We start from the raw sequence: 19,356 nt of genomic DNA, 5'->3' as shown, positions 1-19,356 counted from the left end.
TTCCCAGAATATGCCTTGAGCTTATATTTAGCGGTAGGCGGGACATGTTGAGCGATCAATGATGGCGGCCAGACAGCTGGAAACAATCGACTACCAGCTTAGTGTGCAAGTTGGAAGCGCACAACAACGGTAGTGCTGATGGAATATTCGTTTTTTTTTTCTTTAACTACCGTGGATGTAATTTTTATTGTTTGAAAACGAGCCGTTGGTTAAATTTAGAGTTACTTAACAAAAGTGATAAAAAAAAAAATTTGTTTCTCGAGTTGTATTTTGAAAGTTTCACAAGTATTGTTGTCACTCGACTAGACTATATACCTACGTATACAATCATCATTCACGGTTTGGACTTGATTTGAAATTTAAATCCAGAATAGTCAATTTCGTCGTTAGCGAAGTGTACTTTAATTGTCAAAATATGGCACCAGGTCGTCAGCGGAAAAGGTGAGCATATTAAAATAAATTAATAATAATCTTTTTCCGCGACATAACACTTGGAGAGCATCGGGCACTAAACCTTCGAATTGGTTACCTACCTATTCCATATAATATTTTTGTTTGTCCCTTAAGCATCTCCTATTACAATATGTATCTTAAGTCTCCAGAGCCATCGCGGCATCAACCAGCTGATACAGGACACTGGCTTTACCTCATATGAATGGTGTCAGCAAGCTAAATCCGCTCTCTCCACAAATCTCCATCATTCGCCATTTCTCTAATCACTTAACTCTTAAACACTCATATCTTATTCTGTTTTAATTTTAAAAACATTTTCATCCATTTGCCTTTCATCTTTCTTGTAGCCAATAGCCAATACACATTTCCATACATTATCGCTGCCCTTTATTTATACAAATGTTTTTGCACTCTATATGACATCATTCTGTTTTGCAACACGCCTGCTATTTCCTTTTTTCTCCTTATCCAACCACACTTAATTCTACTCTTTAAAATATTCTTCAATTCCATCATCCTAAATATTTAAATTCTCTAATCTGTTTGCTACTTGCTCTCTCTGTTGCTCTACAAGCATAACCGGGTGTTCTGTTTTTTTCTATAAACTATCTCATTGCTCTAATTTAGCACTCAACACTTCTGCACTCAGCTCATCCACCACATCATCAGCAAATAATAGACACTAAGTGCATCACCCTGTATTGTTTTAGTGATAGTACACCAAGAAAAACAAGTATAAATGCTGGCCCTATATGAACACCTGCCCTAACAGTGAATTATTGTCTCGCCACACACATTCTTTACACTAATTTTCGCTCCTTCATATATATCCTCTATTATTTTTTACACATAGTATACAGCAAAATAAACTCACTATACAATGGAAAACTAATTTTGTTTTTTTTTTTAAATATAATTCTACAGATTTGTTCCGACTAAATTGCCCTGGGCGACGAGCATACCTACCATGCCGGCTGATAAAAAAACCGATTGTAATTCCGAGGATGGCTGGCTGAAACCTAAAAATCCTAAGCGCTTCCGATCACTTAATGGTTTTTATGAAATGAGTTGCACTCCGACGGTCAATCGTTTTGCCAGACTTTCTGACCTACAATTAGATGACGAAATTGAACAACCGAAAAAGTCCAGGCCTCATAACCTGCCCGCAAAACCAAAGAATGGCCCAGGTGTTAAATTTGTATCGCCTAAAAAAAATAATACAAAGCTAAAAAAACTATCACATAATAATCCGACGACTAACCAATTACAACCCGCTAATCCACACACACCTTCTAATAAAAGTATACTACATCATTGCTTTATAAAATTTATGACTTTTATTAGTCGTTATCTCTCTCCCCGCGCCTACTTATTCTCTACTGACAAAAATGCAAATAAGGCGAAAAAATAAATGCATTACTAATTTATCAAGTTCTTCCTAATTACCAAGACTAGGTATATCTACCATTTCCTCGTCAATACACTAATCTGCCGACTAACCTGGACTACCTACTAGAGTCCTCATTCTAAGTTGAACAAATTCTCTTATACTTCTTCTAATTTTTTTATTTTCTTACTATAAAAATTCATACTCATCATATCTTCCAGTATAATTTTAAGTATTAGTCTGATTAAAGAAGCCAAATATGTTTTTTTTTAGGATTAATTTTGTTAGAAACCACTAACCAGGGCTTGTGACTTAAATATATATGAAACACGGATTCGGGAAGTTAGGTTAGGTACATTTTTGTACTTAAAATTGCTTAGGTGTTATGCAGTATCATAGATTAAATATACTATATTTAATATATATTTTAATCTGTGGTAGTATGATAGTTATAAATTTGCAAAAAACGTACATATAATTTTTACATTAATTTCGTAGTATGCTAAAATAGAATTCTGTCGTACAGATGTGTTTTTGGGAATGAACAAGTAAAACTAGTATGCAAATGCTAAAAATCACAAGCCCATAAATAAATGTTATATTATGTTTTAATATTTTATTTGTAAACATATATTAAAATAATACATATTGTATTGAAATACCTACACCGTTACCATTTAGGTAAGTTAAAAATATTACTATACATCTAAACAACACATTGACCAATAATATGTTTAAATCGAAAAGTGTAATTTATCCAAAAACAATTGTTGATAATTAATAATAATTCTAATCCTTATTATTTTTTAATATTATTTTACAAATTTTATCAGTTTCAATTGGAAATGTTATCCGCATTGGTATTTTCAATTCAATTTTTGTTCGTTCATAAACAAAAGTATTTGTTTAATTTTAATAATGATAATTTATTATGTAATTTTAAATACGTTATTATACCTATCTGTTCGAATTACTTTTGCTCATCCCTACGACCTCTAGCATTGGTACGTACACTTCTTCTCGTTTTCTTTAAGAACAGCAATGGACAAATCCTTTATGTGCATCTTACGTTTGCCTTTTTAATAATGGAAACTCTATTATTTTTAACGCCAAAAATATCTGGAGAAGTCATTCCAACTGATCTCACAAAACGTGAAACTCTGACCATAATACCATAATGTTGAAATTAAAACGGGGTACAGTCAATTTATTGTCTTAAATAAGTGGCAATATTAAATTGCCATAGTTTTGCATACATTTAAAAAATACAAATGCTAATTTTAATAATAAAATAGTACAAAGTAACGTACTTAACGTATATGAAAAGGTTATGCGATCTTAATTTTTTTTTTAAATACATTTTTATAAGATAATATTAAATAAAATCGTTGAGGAATTACATTGAATAACAATTTATTAATGAAGTTAAATATCAGTCGTGTAAAAACGTTTCTCTCAAAAAACTTTTGCAAGTGACTGTATATTTAAAACAATTGTAGTCTTGTTGGTAATTTGCAAGTAAAAACAAATTGAGTTTCTTAATTATTAATACCTACTTAACCCTTCCTATAAAATGTCTAATTACCCCTCCTTCCCAGATTACGTCGATTAGGTACTTTATACTTTGTATCTAGTAGTTTATCTATAAATAATAATTAGCGACCACCATTTATTAAGCTTGCTACTTAGTAATTCAACTAATGTTGTGTCGAATCAAGTATTTGCGCCTAAAATATTTAACGATAAATTGACCCACAACGAACGGCGTGCATCACGTCCATTCTAGAAATGATAAGTTTAAAAAGCATTTACATATTATAGTATTAAATTATTGTTATACAACATTATTCTCGATGAAGATCATGTCTTATATTTAGATGGTGTAATTTTATTTGTACCTTTAAATTGCTATGATACTGTGTGCATATTAATAATTATCTTATACCTTAATACAATAATGTGTATACTGTATACTATTATTATTTTCTATATATATATTTAATAATTATTTATATTATACATATATATATATATATATATATACATAAAATATGTTATTATACAAAATATAAAATAGCATATGCTATTCTGTCCATTTAAACAAACAATAATAATAATAATAATATACACATATTTAATATATATAATTACTATATCTATCTATATTTTAATTTATTAATCATTATATAGATTGTAATTTTTATGATATAAAGTGTGCTAAATTTAAAAAAAAAATAAGTCCGCATCAATTAAAATATTTACATTTAAGTACCAACTAAATGTTAACGCTATATATTGTTTTTTTTTTTTTAATATCAAATTGTTCTGATCGAATTCATGATGAACTGTTTTGGAATCCAACGAATTTTGGTTACAATTTTGTATGCAAAAATAAATACTACATGGTTTTACGAGTACCTAATAAATTATTTTATCTATCTTTAAAATCTTCTATTAATCTTGATGCTATACCTAACTATTAATCCTTTACCAAAACCAGCTATATCGGCGTGGAAAAAAAAGAATAAAAATAAAAATTGTTGCACTATGAGATGTAAAAACGTACAACTATTATAACGTACAATAACTACCATGTGTATTGTATTAATAATTATTGGTTTATGTCTTTAATAAAGAGGAAAATAATATTAAAGATAAAGTATAACTAAGTAAGTGTATACATCTAAAGTAAATTAATCTCTAGGCTGTTTTCTAAAATTATTAGAACCTGAATATAATATACAGAATCTGGTTATTTTTTTTCTGAAAACACCTTTTTCTCCAACAAAATTCTAGGACTAAAACAATCGTTTGGTTTCAATTATTTTTTATCAACAAGCATTTATGTGACATTTGTTAAAATTAGGAAGAAGTCATGATTTAAAATTTCACAAAAAGTGCAACTCCCGACACATATTTCACTGGCATACGACTTTCGGTGTGTCAAATTACAAATTTATGTTTATTTTTGGAAGTTATTTCAAGACCAAAAAAAAATCATAAGAAAAGTCTACTGTTTTGAAACTTTAAAGCTAACTTGGCTGTATTTGGTTTGCTCATTTTTGTATTATTGCAATAGGGAGTAATTATAATATTCTGTAATTTCTTTTGTGTACAACGTTGAAAGCTGATGATAAATTAGAAGAGGTACAAACACCGTAATTAAAACATTTCAATTATGTTCTTACACCTATATAATATTATGTATTCGAGTTGTCAGTATTTCCATGACGTTACAGCGTTATGCATTATAACAAGTACCCAATTGTAAACAATTATGCGGAATTGTATTTTTAAACGTCTCAACTACACCCGGGGTACGTCGTTGGTTAATAAACAAAGGTAACATTTTTTTACACTTATTTTGTTAAGTCATATCTGATTCGAGATTAAACGTATCGTCAGAGAACTCGAGGAAAGATTAATTGGAAATTCGACTGATTTGTTTTATTTGTTTCAACAACAGTGAAAAACTGCGATGCAACCACAATTATGTAACTGCAAGTGCTGCTATTGTCCACCCAAAGTAGAACCTGTTATGATCCGGTGTGTGAGTGCAATCCGTACACTTATATGCCCGTGCATGAGACACCGATATGCCGCCAATAATAGAACAAATCCTCAGTCGTGTCACAAGTGCATTGTAAACCAGAAGCAAACTAATTGTGGATGTCAGCAGGCACCGATTAAGCAAAAATATTCCTGCTCGACCGCGGCAGAATGTCCCAGCAAACCAATCGTGTGTTGCCGCTCGTCGATAAAAAACAATTCGGAATTTAAAACGTACTTCAAGAAAATGTTATCGAAAAAGAATAGTTGGTAAGATTATTATTTTCGTTTTAAAATAACAACAACAATTACAATCACCCACCTACGCCAGTTGAGAGTTGCCACTTTCCGTAAACACCTGCCAAAAAATGTTTTCCCCGTTTACCTGTGCTATTATAATTTACTATACTACCCCGCTTGATTGAGTGATAATACCGAATTTTTTTGAAATGGTAGCCACCGCAAAGATATTGATTGGTTTTCACCATCGCAGCTTACCCATAAAAATAATCATCACATTTCAAATTTTAACCTCGATTTTTTTTAAAAAAGCACAAAGCAACTTCGAAAAGTGTAATAAAAAACATCTGCGGATTTTTATATTTATTTTCTACTTCCCTATGGCTCTAGAAATTGACCATCATTTCCCTTCATAGATAGGACATGAGCATCATGTAATAATATCAATAATAATAATATTTTTCACACAACTAGTAATATTATTCGAGATAGTCTTCTTACTGTCGAAAATTTAAAGTTTTTTTTTGTATTTGGTACTTAATTATTAATTTTTAATTTAAATGTTCTCATTTAACTGTTTAAGTATTGGTAGTTCTATTTTATTATTGTTTACATGCGTCTTATGTCTTCGGGTCTTCTTATACTTATTTTTAAAATTGGAGCCTTCCGTATAAAAATTCCATGTAATATTTTATTGTATACATTGCACACATTTTATTTCCTGTTTTTGTGGACTACTAAATAGACTAGACTTTTCCTACAAAACATGTACACTTTTTAACCCCATATTGATATCTTTAATTACAATTTCTCCCTTGTTGTTTTCTCCATTTTATCGTTCATATATAGCACGTGTATCTTCCCTCCTAATTTAAGTACGCATCACATTTAGTTATCCAGCTAATTACTGAATAAAAACACATTTTATTTAGGGAAAATAATATGTAAGAGTATTTCATTTTTCAACACAAAATTTAAGTTGTTTTTATGAGTTATACTTAAATTTAATAGTATGAGTAATATTTAAATTTAAGTAGTAATTTTCCAAGTCACAATTTGCTAATAGAAATAATTAATTTTGCTTGTATTGTTTTGCAGTAGTAAAAAATTAGAAGAACATAATCGAAAGTCACCCCTGAATGTATGCAGTCTACAGAAAATGGGTTCTACTTGTCGTGTGTAAGTAAACTAATATTTGTACTACTATGCACTTAGATTGGTAAATCAAAATAAACTGTACCAGAACAAATTTGGCACAATTAAAAAAAAAAAAATGTTAACAAACATGTAGGATCAGTAAAATTTGCTAAATTTGTTTTGATTAAACGCAGCAAAAGCCGATTCTAATTAGAATTTATTATTATAGAGAATAAATGATTTCATTAAAATTAAACTATATTTAAATTTATGTAGGATACCTTCAATTAATGATAACTGCACAAAAAAATGCTCGTTGTTGTTTATTACCTAATGCTTGTTATTTGTATTTATAATATTTTTATCCGGTTATATCTACTGTAATATTTTGTAAACATGCCTATAATTAGATAAATTTGTTTTAGAGATCATACAGCGATTAAATGTGAATGTTTGAAAAGCGGAGTAAGATCAATCATAGTTCCTTGCCACTCGGGTATTGTCCAGAAAAGGTCGTCAGCTTGTGGAGCAAACACCATTTGTCATCTTCGTTGATGCATAGATATTTTAACCAAGTCTTAACATTTGTAATCTCGAAAAATACATTCTATCTAGTCCATATATACAATGTCTACTTAAAAAAAAATTGTAAAATCTGTAACGTTTATCAATTTAATTGATCGCCATAATTAATAGTTGATTATACCTATGACTGAATTGTTATTTTTATTTTATATTTTAAAATGTGATTTTTATATATCACTATTCACTGTTAAAAATTGAAAACAGTCAAAATGCAAAAATATCAAATACCAGTGCACACCGGTATCCCACGTAGCTTTCCATACATTCCAATGTTATAATTAGCGAATTTTAATTTTAAGAAATAAAAACAAGCGGCAAGCAAAAAAATAGTATTTTCATTTTTCACTAGAGAGCAGAGCATATAATTTTAAAAGACAACGAAGACTAAAATAAACAATTAAAAATAAAAAAAAAACCGTTTTTCTTACCCTCTAAGAAGTACTTATGTATCCATCAGAACCAATTAGGTTGACAAAAAACTGTGTCATATACATATTTTGTTTTTTTAGTCGAATAGTATGAATTTAAATGAATTTTCTATACTCAAATTAATGATAAAAAGTAAAAAAGTCTAAACAAAGTTCCTTATGTAATATAAAGAGTAATAATAGAATGATTGGTACAAATAACACTGGAATTGTTTTATAGCACGTTGAAAGCCTTGGGACCGAGTAGACATTATGTGTACCTAAAACAAAAATCCATTTTTCTCAAAACTTTTGTCAGTTGCAATGTTTGTGCCAACCTTTCAGCTAACACAATTTTGTTATAAAATATAAGTAATAAACACCAATTATTTTAGATCATGTGTGTAGTGTACTCACTAGTCACCGTTAATTGTATTATATTATGAACACGTTTCCATAATAGTAAATAATTAAGGATTAAGCCTTTCGATTATTTCTTTTGTAAAAAATGTCTATATTAATTAATAAAAAAAAAAAATACAAATTATCTTTTTATAAGTACATTAGTTTTCCTTAATATTTTTAAACAAATTGTAAAAGCTTTTTTAATCTGTGAACCATCACTTTAATAAAACTGTCTTCAGACTTGTCCTGTAATAAGAAAACAAAACAAATTAACATTAATAACTATTTGGTCGAAAATTGGAATATTTATCTATTTCCAAACTATTGATGCGAATAATCTATTTGAAACAGTACAACAATATTGTTACTGTCAAGGTAAAAGTTAGTGTTGTTTACCTCATTTAGAGCACTAAGATTCTCTAGGAAAGCATCACTGAACACTTTTACTAATCCTTGCCTTAGCTCTTTAAGTTCTTCCGGTGTAACTCCATCATCACCATCTAAATTAGGACTTCCAGATCCTATGGAACAACATTTTTATAAGTAAGTCTAGTGATACAAAATAAAGTAGAATATTTTATCATGGTTATGTTTTTTGGCTGGATAAAAAAAAAAAAAAATTAGTCTTCATTGTCAATAATCGTCAGATTGCCAATTAGTTATCAACGAGTTTGTTGTTTCTTGCTACGTCGATGCAACAATTTTAAGAAGAATACAAAATGTACTAGATTTAGTTACATCACGTGCTATCAAACGCTAAAAAGTGTAAACTATACAGTGAACGAAAACACGTCAAATCAAAAGAAGAAATGTATAAACGTTAAAACGCCAAATCCACTTAAATGAAAGGAACACCAGCTGATGATGGGGATGCCCAAAAACATATCCTTGTTTTATTGCTTTTCCATAAAGAGGATTTTTTTTTTTTTTTTACTTACTGTTTAAGCCTTTTGGTCTATGAATATTTTGCACAGGGCTATGCATAAAGTAGAAATCCGTATGGGCCCATAAAATATACAAGCTAACTTCTACAATCTGTCTACAAATGGTGCGTTGAATTTGGTCATGATCAGTGTCTTTGCGATCGGCATCTGTTTCAGTATTGTTTTCACCAAACAACTAAAACAAATAATACAATATTGTGTGTAACTAATAAAACATTTTAATTATAATGAACAAAAATAGGTACAGAAATCAGTATATATATATTGTAAAATATATTTATATATCACCTGAATTGGCGACGTTTGGCTTTCTCCACGGGTCTTAGTGTTAAACTGCATAAAATAATGTTCTACAGTCTGCACCATTGTTGAAACAACTGTACCCATTGACAACTGATTGGCATAGTTAATGTCTTCTATTTATTATTAGAAAAAACAAAATTAATATATGGATTTAATAAAACAAAGAAATTTAATTACCCGAAGCGTTTAAATTAAACTGTTCACTGTGTATGGAGACGTCCAATATTCTTCTTTTAAATTTCTGACCTCCAGTAGCCCATCCACCATCCATTAAGTTTGATATGTAGTTTAACAAATTCAATGTAATCTAAATTAAAGGTATTTAATCATAACAATGTATGATGTATGTCTATGCAAAAATATATTATCTCAAAAATCAAAAACAACAAATTACCTTCAAATAAAGAATAACATTTGTATCACCATCATTTGGATTAGCTTCTTCAGAGCATTTCTTACGGATAGATCGTATCACAGATAAGTTCACAGAAAATCGTATCAGAGCTTTCTGCATGAGGACACTATAATGATGAAACAGTCCTGCAATATCCTTATCACCGCTTGAATTAATTTCTGAATTAATATCTGTGAATAAATAAAGATGTTTGTAAGACAATGAACTAATGTATACTTTTAATCATAATAGAATAGTTGTGATAACTGACGATAAATAATAACTCCTAAAAATGTGATCGAGAATACTACACTTAAGTTAACCATTTAATTTTATGTTTAGTTTTTTTTTAAATGATACTCACCATCATTGGTAACTATGACAAATAATGATGTGAGCTGATAAAGTTCTTTAAGATACCATTGTTCACATAACGGTGCTGAATTTGTGAGTGCGATAGTAACAACGTCACGATGGCTTATCAAATAATAGACAACCTAAGAAAAAACTACAATACTCAATTCACACTATTAACTTTGCTTATTAACTTATTTATACAATACCTGAAGGACTGATGTCATATTTTGATTTCCTAATGTGCCTATAACTGTTTGACATAAACACATAGCTGGTGAACAAACCATCATATATCGATCACCTTCATCAGGTAAAAATTCTTTCATAGAACGCTTGAAACTATAAATTAGTTATTAATATAAAATATATATTAATATGTTTAAAGTTATAATCCTGTAAAACAATATCGATTATAGAATTATAGGACAAAAATGATTACCTTGCTTCAAAAGAAGGGTGTGCATCAATAGTTTTCATTGACGATAAACACGCAATAGCTTGGTGGTTAAGTAAAGCGTCAGCACCGGTTGTAAATGTAGCAATTTTATTTAAAAGGCTCTGCATAAAAATAAAACATTCAAAATATAACTAAAAATAAAATAACTGTTAATTTATAAATAAAAATATTATTACCATTTTATTCTCATACACATAAATTGGCTTTAATGTCTTATTTTTTGCTGAAATCAATTCCTTTAATTCGTTATCAGATTCTAGAAGGCTCGATATAATACATTTCAGATATCCTTGATTGGAAATATAACCAATAAGTTTTGGATTGATATCAATCAAAAGTTCACACAATGTATAGGACAGTACCTAAAATCACCATTTAAATTTTAGTTATTTTTGTTAATTACCTAAAATAAATAAATATTTACTTTGCATATATCATGGCCAGACGTTAGATCGATGCAAATAACTTCCAAGATTCTTTCACTTAAGTATTGATCGAAATTTAGAGATTTGATGAACTTAATAGATTCAGAATCTAAAATAGGTTGATCGGCAGGAGACTGCAAATAGTTATTCGGTTTCATCGTACAAGTTAGAGTGCGACTGTTGGTAGCTAAAAGATTGATCAACGCAATCAACGACGAATATAAACTAGCTCGAAGTTTTTGAGAACCTAAACAAATTTTGCCAAATAAATAACTATCGATATTATATTAAGTTACATTCATTATTTAATTTTTAACATAACTTTGAATTATAGATAGCTCATGATATATTTGTAGACATTTTACCTGATTGTTGTATACACTTAAGCATATTTTGAAGCATGCTTGAATATACACTCGACTGTCCAGTCACAAACGAACCTAAGGTTAAATCTGGATTCACAGAGCACAACTCCAAATGTTTGTCAATAGTATTTTTCAAATTAATTAACAGAAGTAGTTGAGAATTTGTAATCAATGTGGATAGATCTGACATTTGAGGATAACGTATCACCTAAATATTATAAATTATCGTTAGAAAAATATACAATAGTAAAATGTAGGCACAGTTTTAAAATGTTGTGTTATTTGTATAACTCATTAAGCTTAACCATCTTGGAAAAAAATATGTATAAACATACATACATCTTCTTCTGCTGGCATGACTACTCTCTAAGAGTTTTTGCCTCCATTACTATACTTCGCCACCTGTCTCTATCTTTACATACATACATAATTTGATTACTAACCTTACTCTGTAGAGATACTAATAGATCAATGACAAAAGTAAAACGTTGTTGGAATTCCATAGATGGCAAATTAGCCATACTAAATATGACCGCAGTCAACTGATGCCAAGCATCAAAATACTTAATCATACAGCTAACTTGAAGACGTTTATCGTTAACGCTGACGGCATATGCAAGGAACTCCTGAGAAAGTAAAAATAAAAAAATATATAAAACAATAGTAGTTTTTATCAAACAAAATTACTCCAACCTGTATTTCTTGAAGTAAATTGGCTTTAATTGTAGAAGAACTATCGATTGATTTTAATTCATCCATTAAAATAGTGTGCAATTGCTTGACATCTATCAGTGGGACTTTACCGGGCATTTCACATTCATTCAGTAACTATAACCATTGGGAGTAAATATTGCAATAAGATCAAATTCATAGCACATTCACACACACACACTGTTATCATACCTGATTAATAAGTTTTGTATCGAGGTACTTTAAATCTGGCATGTCTTCGTTGGGGGTATCAAATTCCAGATCTACAATTCCTAATAAACTTAGTAATTTTTTCCCGTCTTCTTTGCCATCCTCGTGATCTAATAAACAATATAGAAAGGTTTTCAAATAAAAGTCGCATTTTTATTCCATATCAACATACCATGATCTCTGACTAATAACGAATGTTCAAATAAGCTGTTTGGTTGAAATGCCTCTGTTCCACCACTGTTATTTAATACAACATAACCATATTATTTATAATCCAATATGACTTAAGTATATTATTTATTATAGGCAAAGTCGTCGATGATTAACTTACGTATTTTTCTTCTCTGGAACTCCAATAAAATGTAATATTAGTTTGGTTAACGTCATCAACAAATTTTGGTGTACGTGCATTTTTATTTCTACAGCAATTATGCGAAGTAACCAGTTCATTTGAATTAAATCGGTACCTAAAAACAAAACAAAAAAATACACAAAACTTTAACAACAGAAAGTTCATTAATTTTAACTATATTACTATGTCAGCCACATGTATAATAAAATACTTACTGCTCACTTTTCTGCAAGAATTGTCTGTATAAAATGGCAATGCTGAAGCGTGTCGCAAGATGAAATCACTACGCGATTTTAAATATACTAATACTGGTCGTGACGTTCTATTACTTGAAACCAAAATATATATCATCTGGTAACAAAGTTCCAACAACTTTGAATGATTTTTACTAACAGCTCCGCTAAGTCGACTTTTTAGTGAATCGTCCAGAATATCAATAATCGAGTGCAAACAGTTACGTGGATGTCCTCCAACACCTAGTTGAATATCAAGAAATCAAATTATTGGAATTGATTGATTAGTTATTGCAAACATCTATTGTTGAATAAGTAAAATTCTAATACAAACTTACCGGCATTTTCAAAACAAGTCTTTTGAACATTTTCCAAATTGAATCCCAGTAAATAGTGAGCCAAATTTGGAGGTGAAGAGTTCATGCATTGCAACAAAAGTTTCAAAATTGACTCTTTACATTTTTTCACCACAGACACATTAGTGACTTCTTCCAAGAACTAAAAAATCAAATATTAAGATATTGTAAACAGAAGTCAAAAGCAAACAATACTTCTTTGTTTAAACTATTTGTATTAGAAATATTTATAACAAGTTATTTTAGATTACATTCTGACAACGCATAACAGATAGCATACAAGCATTTCTGATACCAACGCTTTGTTTCTCAATAATAAAATAGACTGTTATTATTGTAACAAGAACAATTCATACTTTAGATGTTTCTTCTTCTTCTAAACATTGCACAAAACCATGCCTTATGGCAACGGTCAATTGAGGATTTGAAGTGAAATATGATACCATGTGAGATTGAGGTATTGGGTAAGACGTTATTGTCATTAGGATACGTATGGCATGGTAAGCGTGCTCCGGTAAATGTGCATATGTGACAAATCTAAAAAAAAAAATAATGATTTTAGTTTGAACATTGATGTTGAGCTATTGTACTGTGACAAACTTGGATAAATCGATAATGTAATCTGGTTCATTTGTAGCTACATTTATGCTGACAAGAGTTTTATGTAGACCAGTGAATATTAGAGGGGACCCAGAAGCAATGGATGCATTTAAAAATTTCTGCTGCAGATTTAACGCTTGTTCTAAAAGACGCAACACAACTAATGTGGTTTTCTCCATAGCTTCTTTGCCGCTGAATGACGTATACAAGTCAAACATCTGACAGCCAGCATGCATTATGTTAAGTGTCTGAAATGAATAAGTACAAAAAATAAAAAATTGTACTTTATTTATTATATGGAAACAAATGTTGCTTACAGTTCTTAGGAAATCAGAATTTGTGCACAGGTATGTCATTATATGGAAACCAGGTGGCGGATTTACATTGACGGATGTATTATCAGGTAATACAACGTTACTGCCCACAAAATCTGTCATTTGGGGTTCATATAGATTCAAAAATTTCAAAGCGAGCTCTAAGCATAAGCCACTTACTTCCCACTGTAAAATTATATTAAAACACATAAGTATACTTGAAAATTAAAAAAAAAAACCTATATTAAATTAACCTTTTCATTTTGTTTTTTATATCCTCTGGAGAGACATTTTAGGAATATGTTGTGCAAAACAAAATTGAGATAAGGATCAAATCCTGGTGTACGTGTACTCGAACCCAAAAGGCTTGGTACAGACTGTTCTGTCAAAGTAGTCAATAACTTTAACAAGGCAATGGTTAATGGATATTCTTCGTTACGAGTTTCTATATCATCTAATTCGGACTGTAAATGTCAATTCAAAAATATATAATTAGTATAATATGTAAAAAATACGGTCATTAGCGTTATAAATATTTTACCATTATACCACGACTTTGGTAATTGCTAATAGTAGGAACCGTAACAATAATTTGGGATGCTTCAAGGGTTTGCCAAAAACTTAAAGCTGTGGTTGAAGGTGGAGATTTCACCAGAGTGGCCAATGCCAAAATTAAATCCGCTTTCAGAGATATTCTTACTGGACAGGAAACAAGACCCAACAAAACTGAAAGTGTTTCCCATTCTGAACGATCCACTATGATTATTTTTGACTTAACACTGTGCTCTGGTAAAAGTTAAATGTACGTATATTAATAAAAAACAATCTATGTTTTGTCAGTAAAAATTTACTTCAGAAGTAAATGTATTTTATAGAGTTATGACCATTGTTTTCTAGACTTAATTATTTCAAATTTACTGACCTGCAACGTTTCTAATTAACTTGAGTACTGCTTGAAGTCCTTGAATTTCTAACGTAGTAATACCTTTTTGACTACTTCTTTTATACACTGTATCACTGGGGGGTATATTTTCTTGTCTCAAATTTGTATAGTATCTTAAGAATGTCTTGAAGAAATGGTCCCAAGTCAAGTTTGAATTAGTGGCATTTGAATAAAAGTGATTGAAAACATTCTCAGCTCCAGTTTCAGACGTAGCTAATGAGCTTAACAAGTTTAAATAAGGTACGAATAACATGTGGGGTAACATGTCGCCCGTTTGGCAAATAAATCTGTACAACGATGACTGGAATTTCTGAGCAGTCAAAAATGAAGACATTTTAATAGTTTTTAACTGTTCGCGTGATGGTGGCCAAAAGTCTAAGTTTAAGTTTAAACCAAGCGGATCTTTAGCATATAGCCCCGCCATTGCCATCAATAACTGTTCGAAGTTATTTTCTTCGCTTGCAGGAGGTTCTAAACCTTCCTAAAGTATTAAAATTTTTAAAAAGAATTCAATTAGTTCGATATTTAATAATGCTTTGACCAAAAACATTAATATTACCTGATAATAAATAAGTATAGTATGTGCTATTTCATCAGATTTATTACGAATTTCTTTAACAGCATAGGGCATCATAACTATAAATTCTGTAATTAGCTGATGAAACTTTTTTATCATGAATTCCTATTAAAACCAAAACGAAACATTATAATATATTTATTAAAAATTATAAACTGTTTGCAATAAAAAAAAATATATATTATATATACCACATAATGAAGACACTCCGAGGGAGCTATACTTTGGTTTAAGAATCTAAAAACTTTGTTATCCATTGAATAGCTGAACAATGATTCGTCAATTTTCAGTAAACCTTTATTTTTAAATACATGCTGTGATGCACGTAATTTAGCAAATGCAACAGCTAATCCAAATGTAGCAATACTTTTAAGTTCAGTCCATTCCCATTCCTGTGATGTAAGTTCTGAATATGCCGATGACAAAATGTGTTCTTTGGTATCTAAAAACATAAATATTTAAGTTAATGATAAATATTCTTTAATAGCAAATGTAACTAATGCATAAATATTAATAATTACCGCCATTAATTTCTTGTGCATTATTCATGCAGTCCAAATCAATTGCATACAAAAATGATGCTATCATGAATAAAGGTACTTTACTTACAATACCTTGAGATTCAATATCGGGTTTGATTTTTTTTAAATGATTTAACAAGCTGAAAAAAAAATATTATATTGTATTTTTACAAGTATTGATTCATAAAACAATTGAATTTTTTTATTACAATTATCTTCAAAATCTCGAAAAATACAATACACCACTATTGGTATACTCATGTTATACAAAATAAAAAAAAGTTGATCAGCGTTTGTCGAAAAAATTTCAAATTTATCGAGGGGGTTGCCTAGAGGTATTTCCCCTTCCCCAGACTTTCTGGGCACTTAACCTGAAACGCACATCTCAGCGGCGCACCTGGATAACGACATGACATTTTGGTTCTAAGCTTAAATTGATACTTACTAAACTAATTGTTGCCTTGATAATCCGAATTGAATTGAAAAATAGAATACACATTCTGCTAACATTGAACGGATTTCAGTGAACAAACTTACAATAAGCTGGTGATGTTTAGGACCACCGATAGCTTTATTTTTTTGGAGTAATTCAATTTCTTTGGATAAATCCTTGGTGTCTAATATAACTAAAATCAAACAGTCATATGAATAAGCAACAAACATTTGATTTTAATAAATTCGACTAACTTAGAATAGTATTAAATAATCCATCGTTCATAAGCTGATCAACAAATTGACCAAGATGCTGAGCACACGCAGGATCTACTCGTGGAATCCAAGTACGTCCTGTACTGCCCTCAATAAGTAATCTTAAAGATGATACGAGCATACGATGTGCATTGTAATACAACAATACTGCTACAAGCCCTCGACAAAGTTCAGGATATTTTGGATTTTGATAACGCGCTGAAAATATATAAAAACTATTAACAACAAATTAAAATAATGTTAAACATTTATAGTATAATTTACCAGTATTTAAAAGTTCTAGCGACATGAGTTCATCCAAATCATACATATCTGACAATATCAGAACTTCTTCAGCCATGTCCTTTGGTAGAGCTAACATTTCAAACTTATGAATTGGTTTTCCGTCCGCCATGACTTTCATAATTTGATCTCTACTTTTAGAATTTTTAGGCTAAAATTGTAAAATATTGTATATAATTATAATAAAATAAAATAATAATGAAAAAATTATGTGACTAAGCTAAAACTAATTGATTTTTTTACTTCTAAAATATACAGATAAGAAGTGCTATGCACAAAAATAGCAATTTAACTGATTTTATTTGGGTTTTCTTCTATTAAGACATATTCATGTTCTAGTTAGGATGGGCGGTTGATAGAACTATTTTTTGACAACGAGAAACTCACATAAGATTGGTTGCCATTATTGTGCAAAGCTTATCTGTACATTTTAAAATCGATGCTTGTAGATACCTAAAATGAAAGTAAAAACTAAAAATGAGGTTTTTACTAAAAACATTAAATAACTTGTATTGGTTAAAATAAAAAAAAATTCTTGTCATTTTTTATAACTTACTGGATTTTTGAATACATTTAAAAAATGTGGTTTGGCTGCTCGTAAAATACGTTTCAAAAAAGCTACATTTGGTCTTTCATTTATAAAAATATTCTCAAGTACTGGTAAGAGCTCAGTATATGGAGACCATGAACTTTGTAATAGTTCATCTGAAAAAATTTTTTTTTTTTTAAATTAATATATACTTAAACAATAATATTTTAACAGACAATACACCAATAGGTATATTGAAATTTTCATATGTTTTTCTGATTGAAAATTAATATCACATTATCAAAGCTGCCCCCTAATTTTTTCTTTTAATAAGTTTTTTACAAAACTAGGTGTGACTCATGTCATTTTTTGGCGGTCGTATGGGCCGACGTGACCAGCATTTGATAGTGGTTTTTCGACAGCACTGTGCGTGAGAATATTAATTTTTTATACCGTAGTTTGTAATCCAACTGTAAATCGGATCCAAAACAAAAATCATCGAGTGTTTGGCATGATAAAATAATTATTTTATGACCTGGGGTAGTTTATGATGCAATGGTTCCCTGTTGCCTTTCACACTAGGGGGTGGCTGTTACTTTCTCCAAATGGTTGCACACCCAATGAGAAATGGCCAGTAACCACGATTCGAATAACGACTAGTAGTTAAAAGCATTGCCACATTAATTACGTCATGTCGGTTGTATAAGCAATTAATATATTTGTAATCATAATATTAGATTATTTTGAAGTTTCTTCAATACGACAAGTGTGGCTACTAATTTTTGAATTTGTATTATGTTTAAAAAGTATTAACCAGATTACTAACAAAGTATTTTGTGTACACTAATGTATAGTAAATTACCGAGCATAATATATGATGTAAGGTAACAGATAACAACAAAATTAAAGATTACCTTTAAATCATCTTTTTTTGTATGGTTAAGAGTACCTAATATGAATAAATTCTTTATAACATGGCACTATTTGTATTGTATGAATAATATAAAACATACATTCACCCTATATTCATTTTTTACACTGATTTACAATTTCGGATTTTTGGAATTTAAATCTGCTTAAGTGAAAGGCCATAGAAAAATTTGAGAGCGTGCACGAATTTAATGTCATCATAATAATTGTTCCGAAGTTAAATGTGTGTACAATTAATTACGGATAAATTACAAAAAAAAAAAAATAATTTGATTTCTACCGCTGCTACAAAACTGGACGTACATTTCCAAGTCCAACTCAAAACAGTCAACCTTGCGTTATTGTTACAATAAAAAAAAACAACCGTACTTACTGTCCATTTTGCTATAGTAATATATTTGTGTTACATACGGCGAAAAAATAATAGTCGTTATTTATGTTTTGTTTTTATTTTACTTAAGCCGAAAAACCGACTTCCATGCAATTTATAAACCGTCAACTGCAGAACAGACCAATAGGTTAGGTAGGATCACAGCACAACATTCGCGCCGACCGTTCCGGCTAGGCCAGGTTGTTGAGTAGCTGCTGTAGATTAGCAGCTATCTATGTAAACAACGATGTGTGTAACCGCTTGAACCGCGGGCGTTATCACGGTTTATACCTGGTCGTAGATAAGAACAAC

At 30.0% G+C, this 19,356-nt stretch overlaps 1 protein-coding gene and 1 long non-coding RNA gene across 2 annotated transcripts; one reads left to right on the top strand and one right to left on the bottom strand.

The window, feature by feature from the left end:
- The first annotated feature begins 5,477 nt into the window (after window positions 1-5,477).
- On the top strand, window positions 5,478-7,461 carry LOC126844853 (uncharacterized). The gene is made up of 3 exons (XR_007686632.1): window positions 5,478-5,659; window positions 6,728-6,808; window positions 7,192-7,461. It is a non-coding gene; the product is annotated as an uncharacterized LOC126844853 (long non-coding RNA).
- A 799-nt stretch (window positions 7,462-8,260) lies between these two features.
- On the bottom strand, window positions 8,261-19,233 carry LOC126844582 (nuclear pore complex protein Nup205). Its single transcript, XM_050582873.1, has 33 exons — window positions 19,048-19,233; window positions 17,772-17,920; window positions 17,198-17,366; window positions 16,913-17,131; window positions 16,671-16,851; window positions 16,226-16,365; window positions 15,896-16,146; window positions 15,687-15,809; window positions 15,107-15,608; window positions 14,726-14,970; window positions 14,439-14,648; window positions 14,188-14,370; window positions 13,871-14,118; window positions 13,627-13,807; window positions 13,253-13,412; window positions 12,897-13,157; window positions 12,661-12,796; window positions 12,502-12,566; window positions 12,312-12,439; window positions 12,102-12,236; window positions 11,852-12,034; window positions 11,409-11,616; window positions 11,043-11,290; window positions 10,795-10,980; window positions 10,601-10,719; window positions 10,368-10,500; window positions 10,169-10,301; window positions 9,805-9,995; window positions 9,588-9,717; window positions 9,396-9,523; window positions 9,102-9,282; window positions 8,560-8,684; window positions 8,261-8,409 (listed from the first exon to the last, which is right to left on the bottom strand). Exons 1-33 carry the CDS (start codon window positions 19,052-19,054, stop codon window positions 8,341-8,343), a joined length of 5,727 nt encoding a protein of 1,908 aa, XP_050438830.1. The 5' UTR covers window positions 19,055-19,233; the 3' UTR covers window positions 8,261-8,340.
- Window positions 19,234-19,356: the final 123 nt, after the last annotated feature.

Source organism: Adelges cooleyi, unplaced genomic scaffold (assembly GCF_023614345.1).
Source record: "Adelges cooleyi isolate 19-005CV unplaced genomic scaffold, UGA_ACOO_1.1 ACOO_flye_CR_arks_rails_tigmint_CR_PRNA_651, whole genome shotgun sequence".
NCBI classification, from domain to species: domain Eukaryota; kingdom Metazoa; phylum Arthropoda; class Insecta; order Hemiptera; family Adelgidae; genus Adelges; species Adelges cooleyi.
This window is presented reverse-complemented; position numbering and strand designations above follow the sequence as displayed.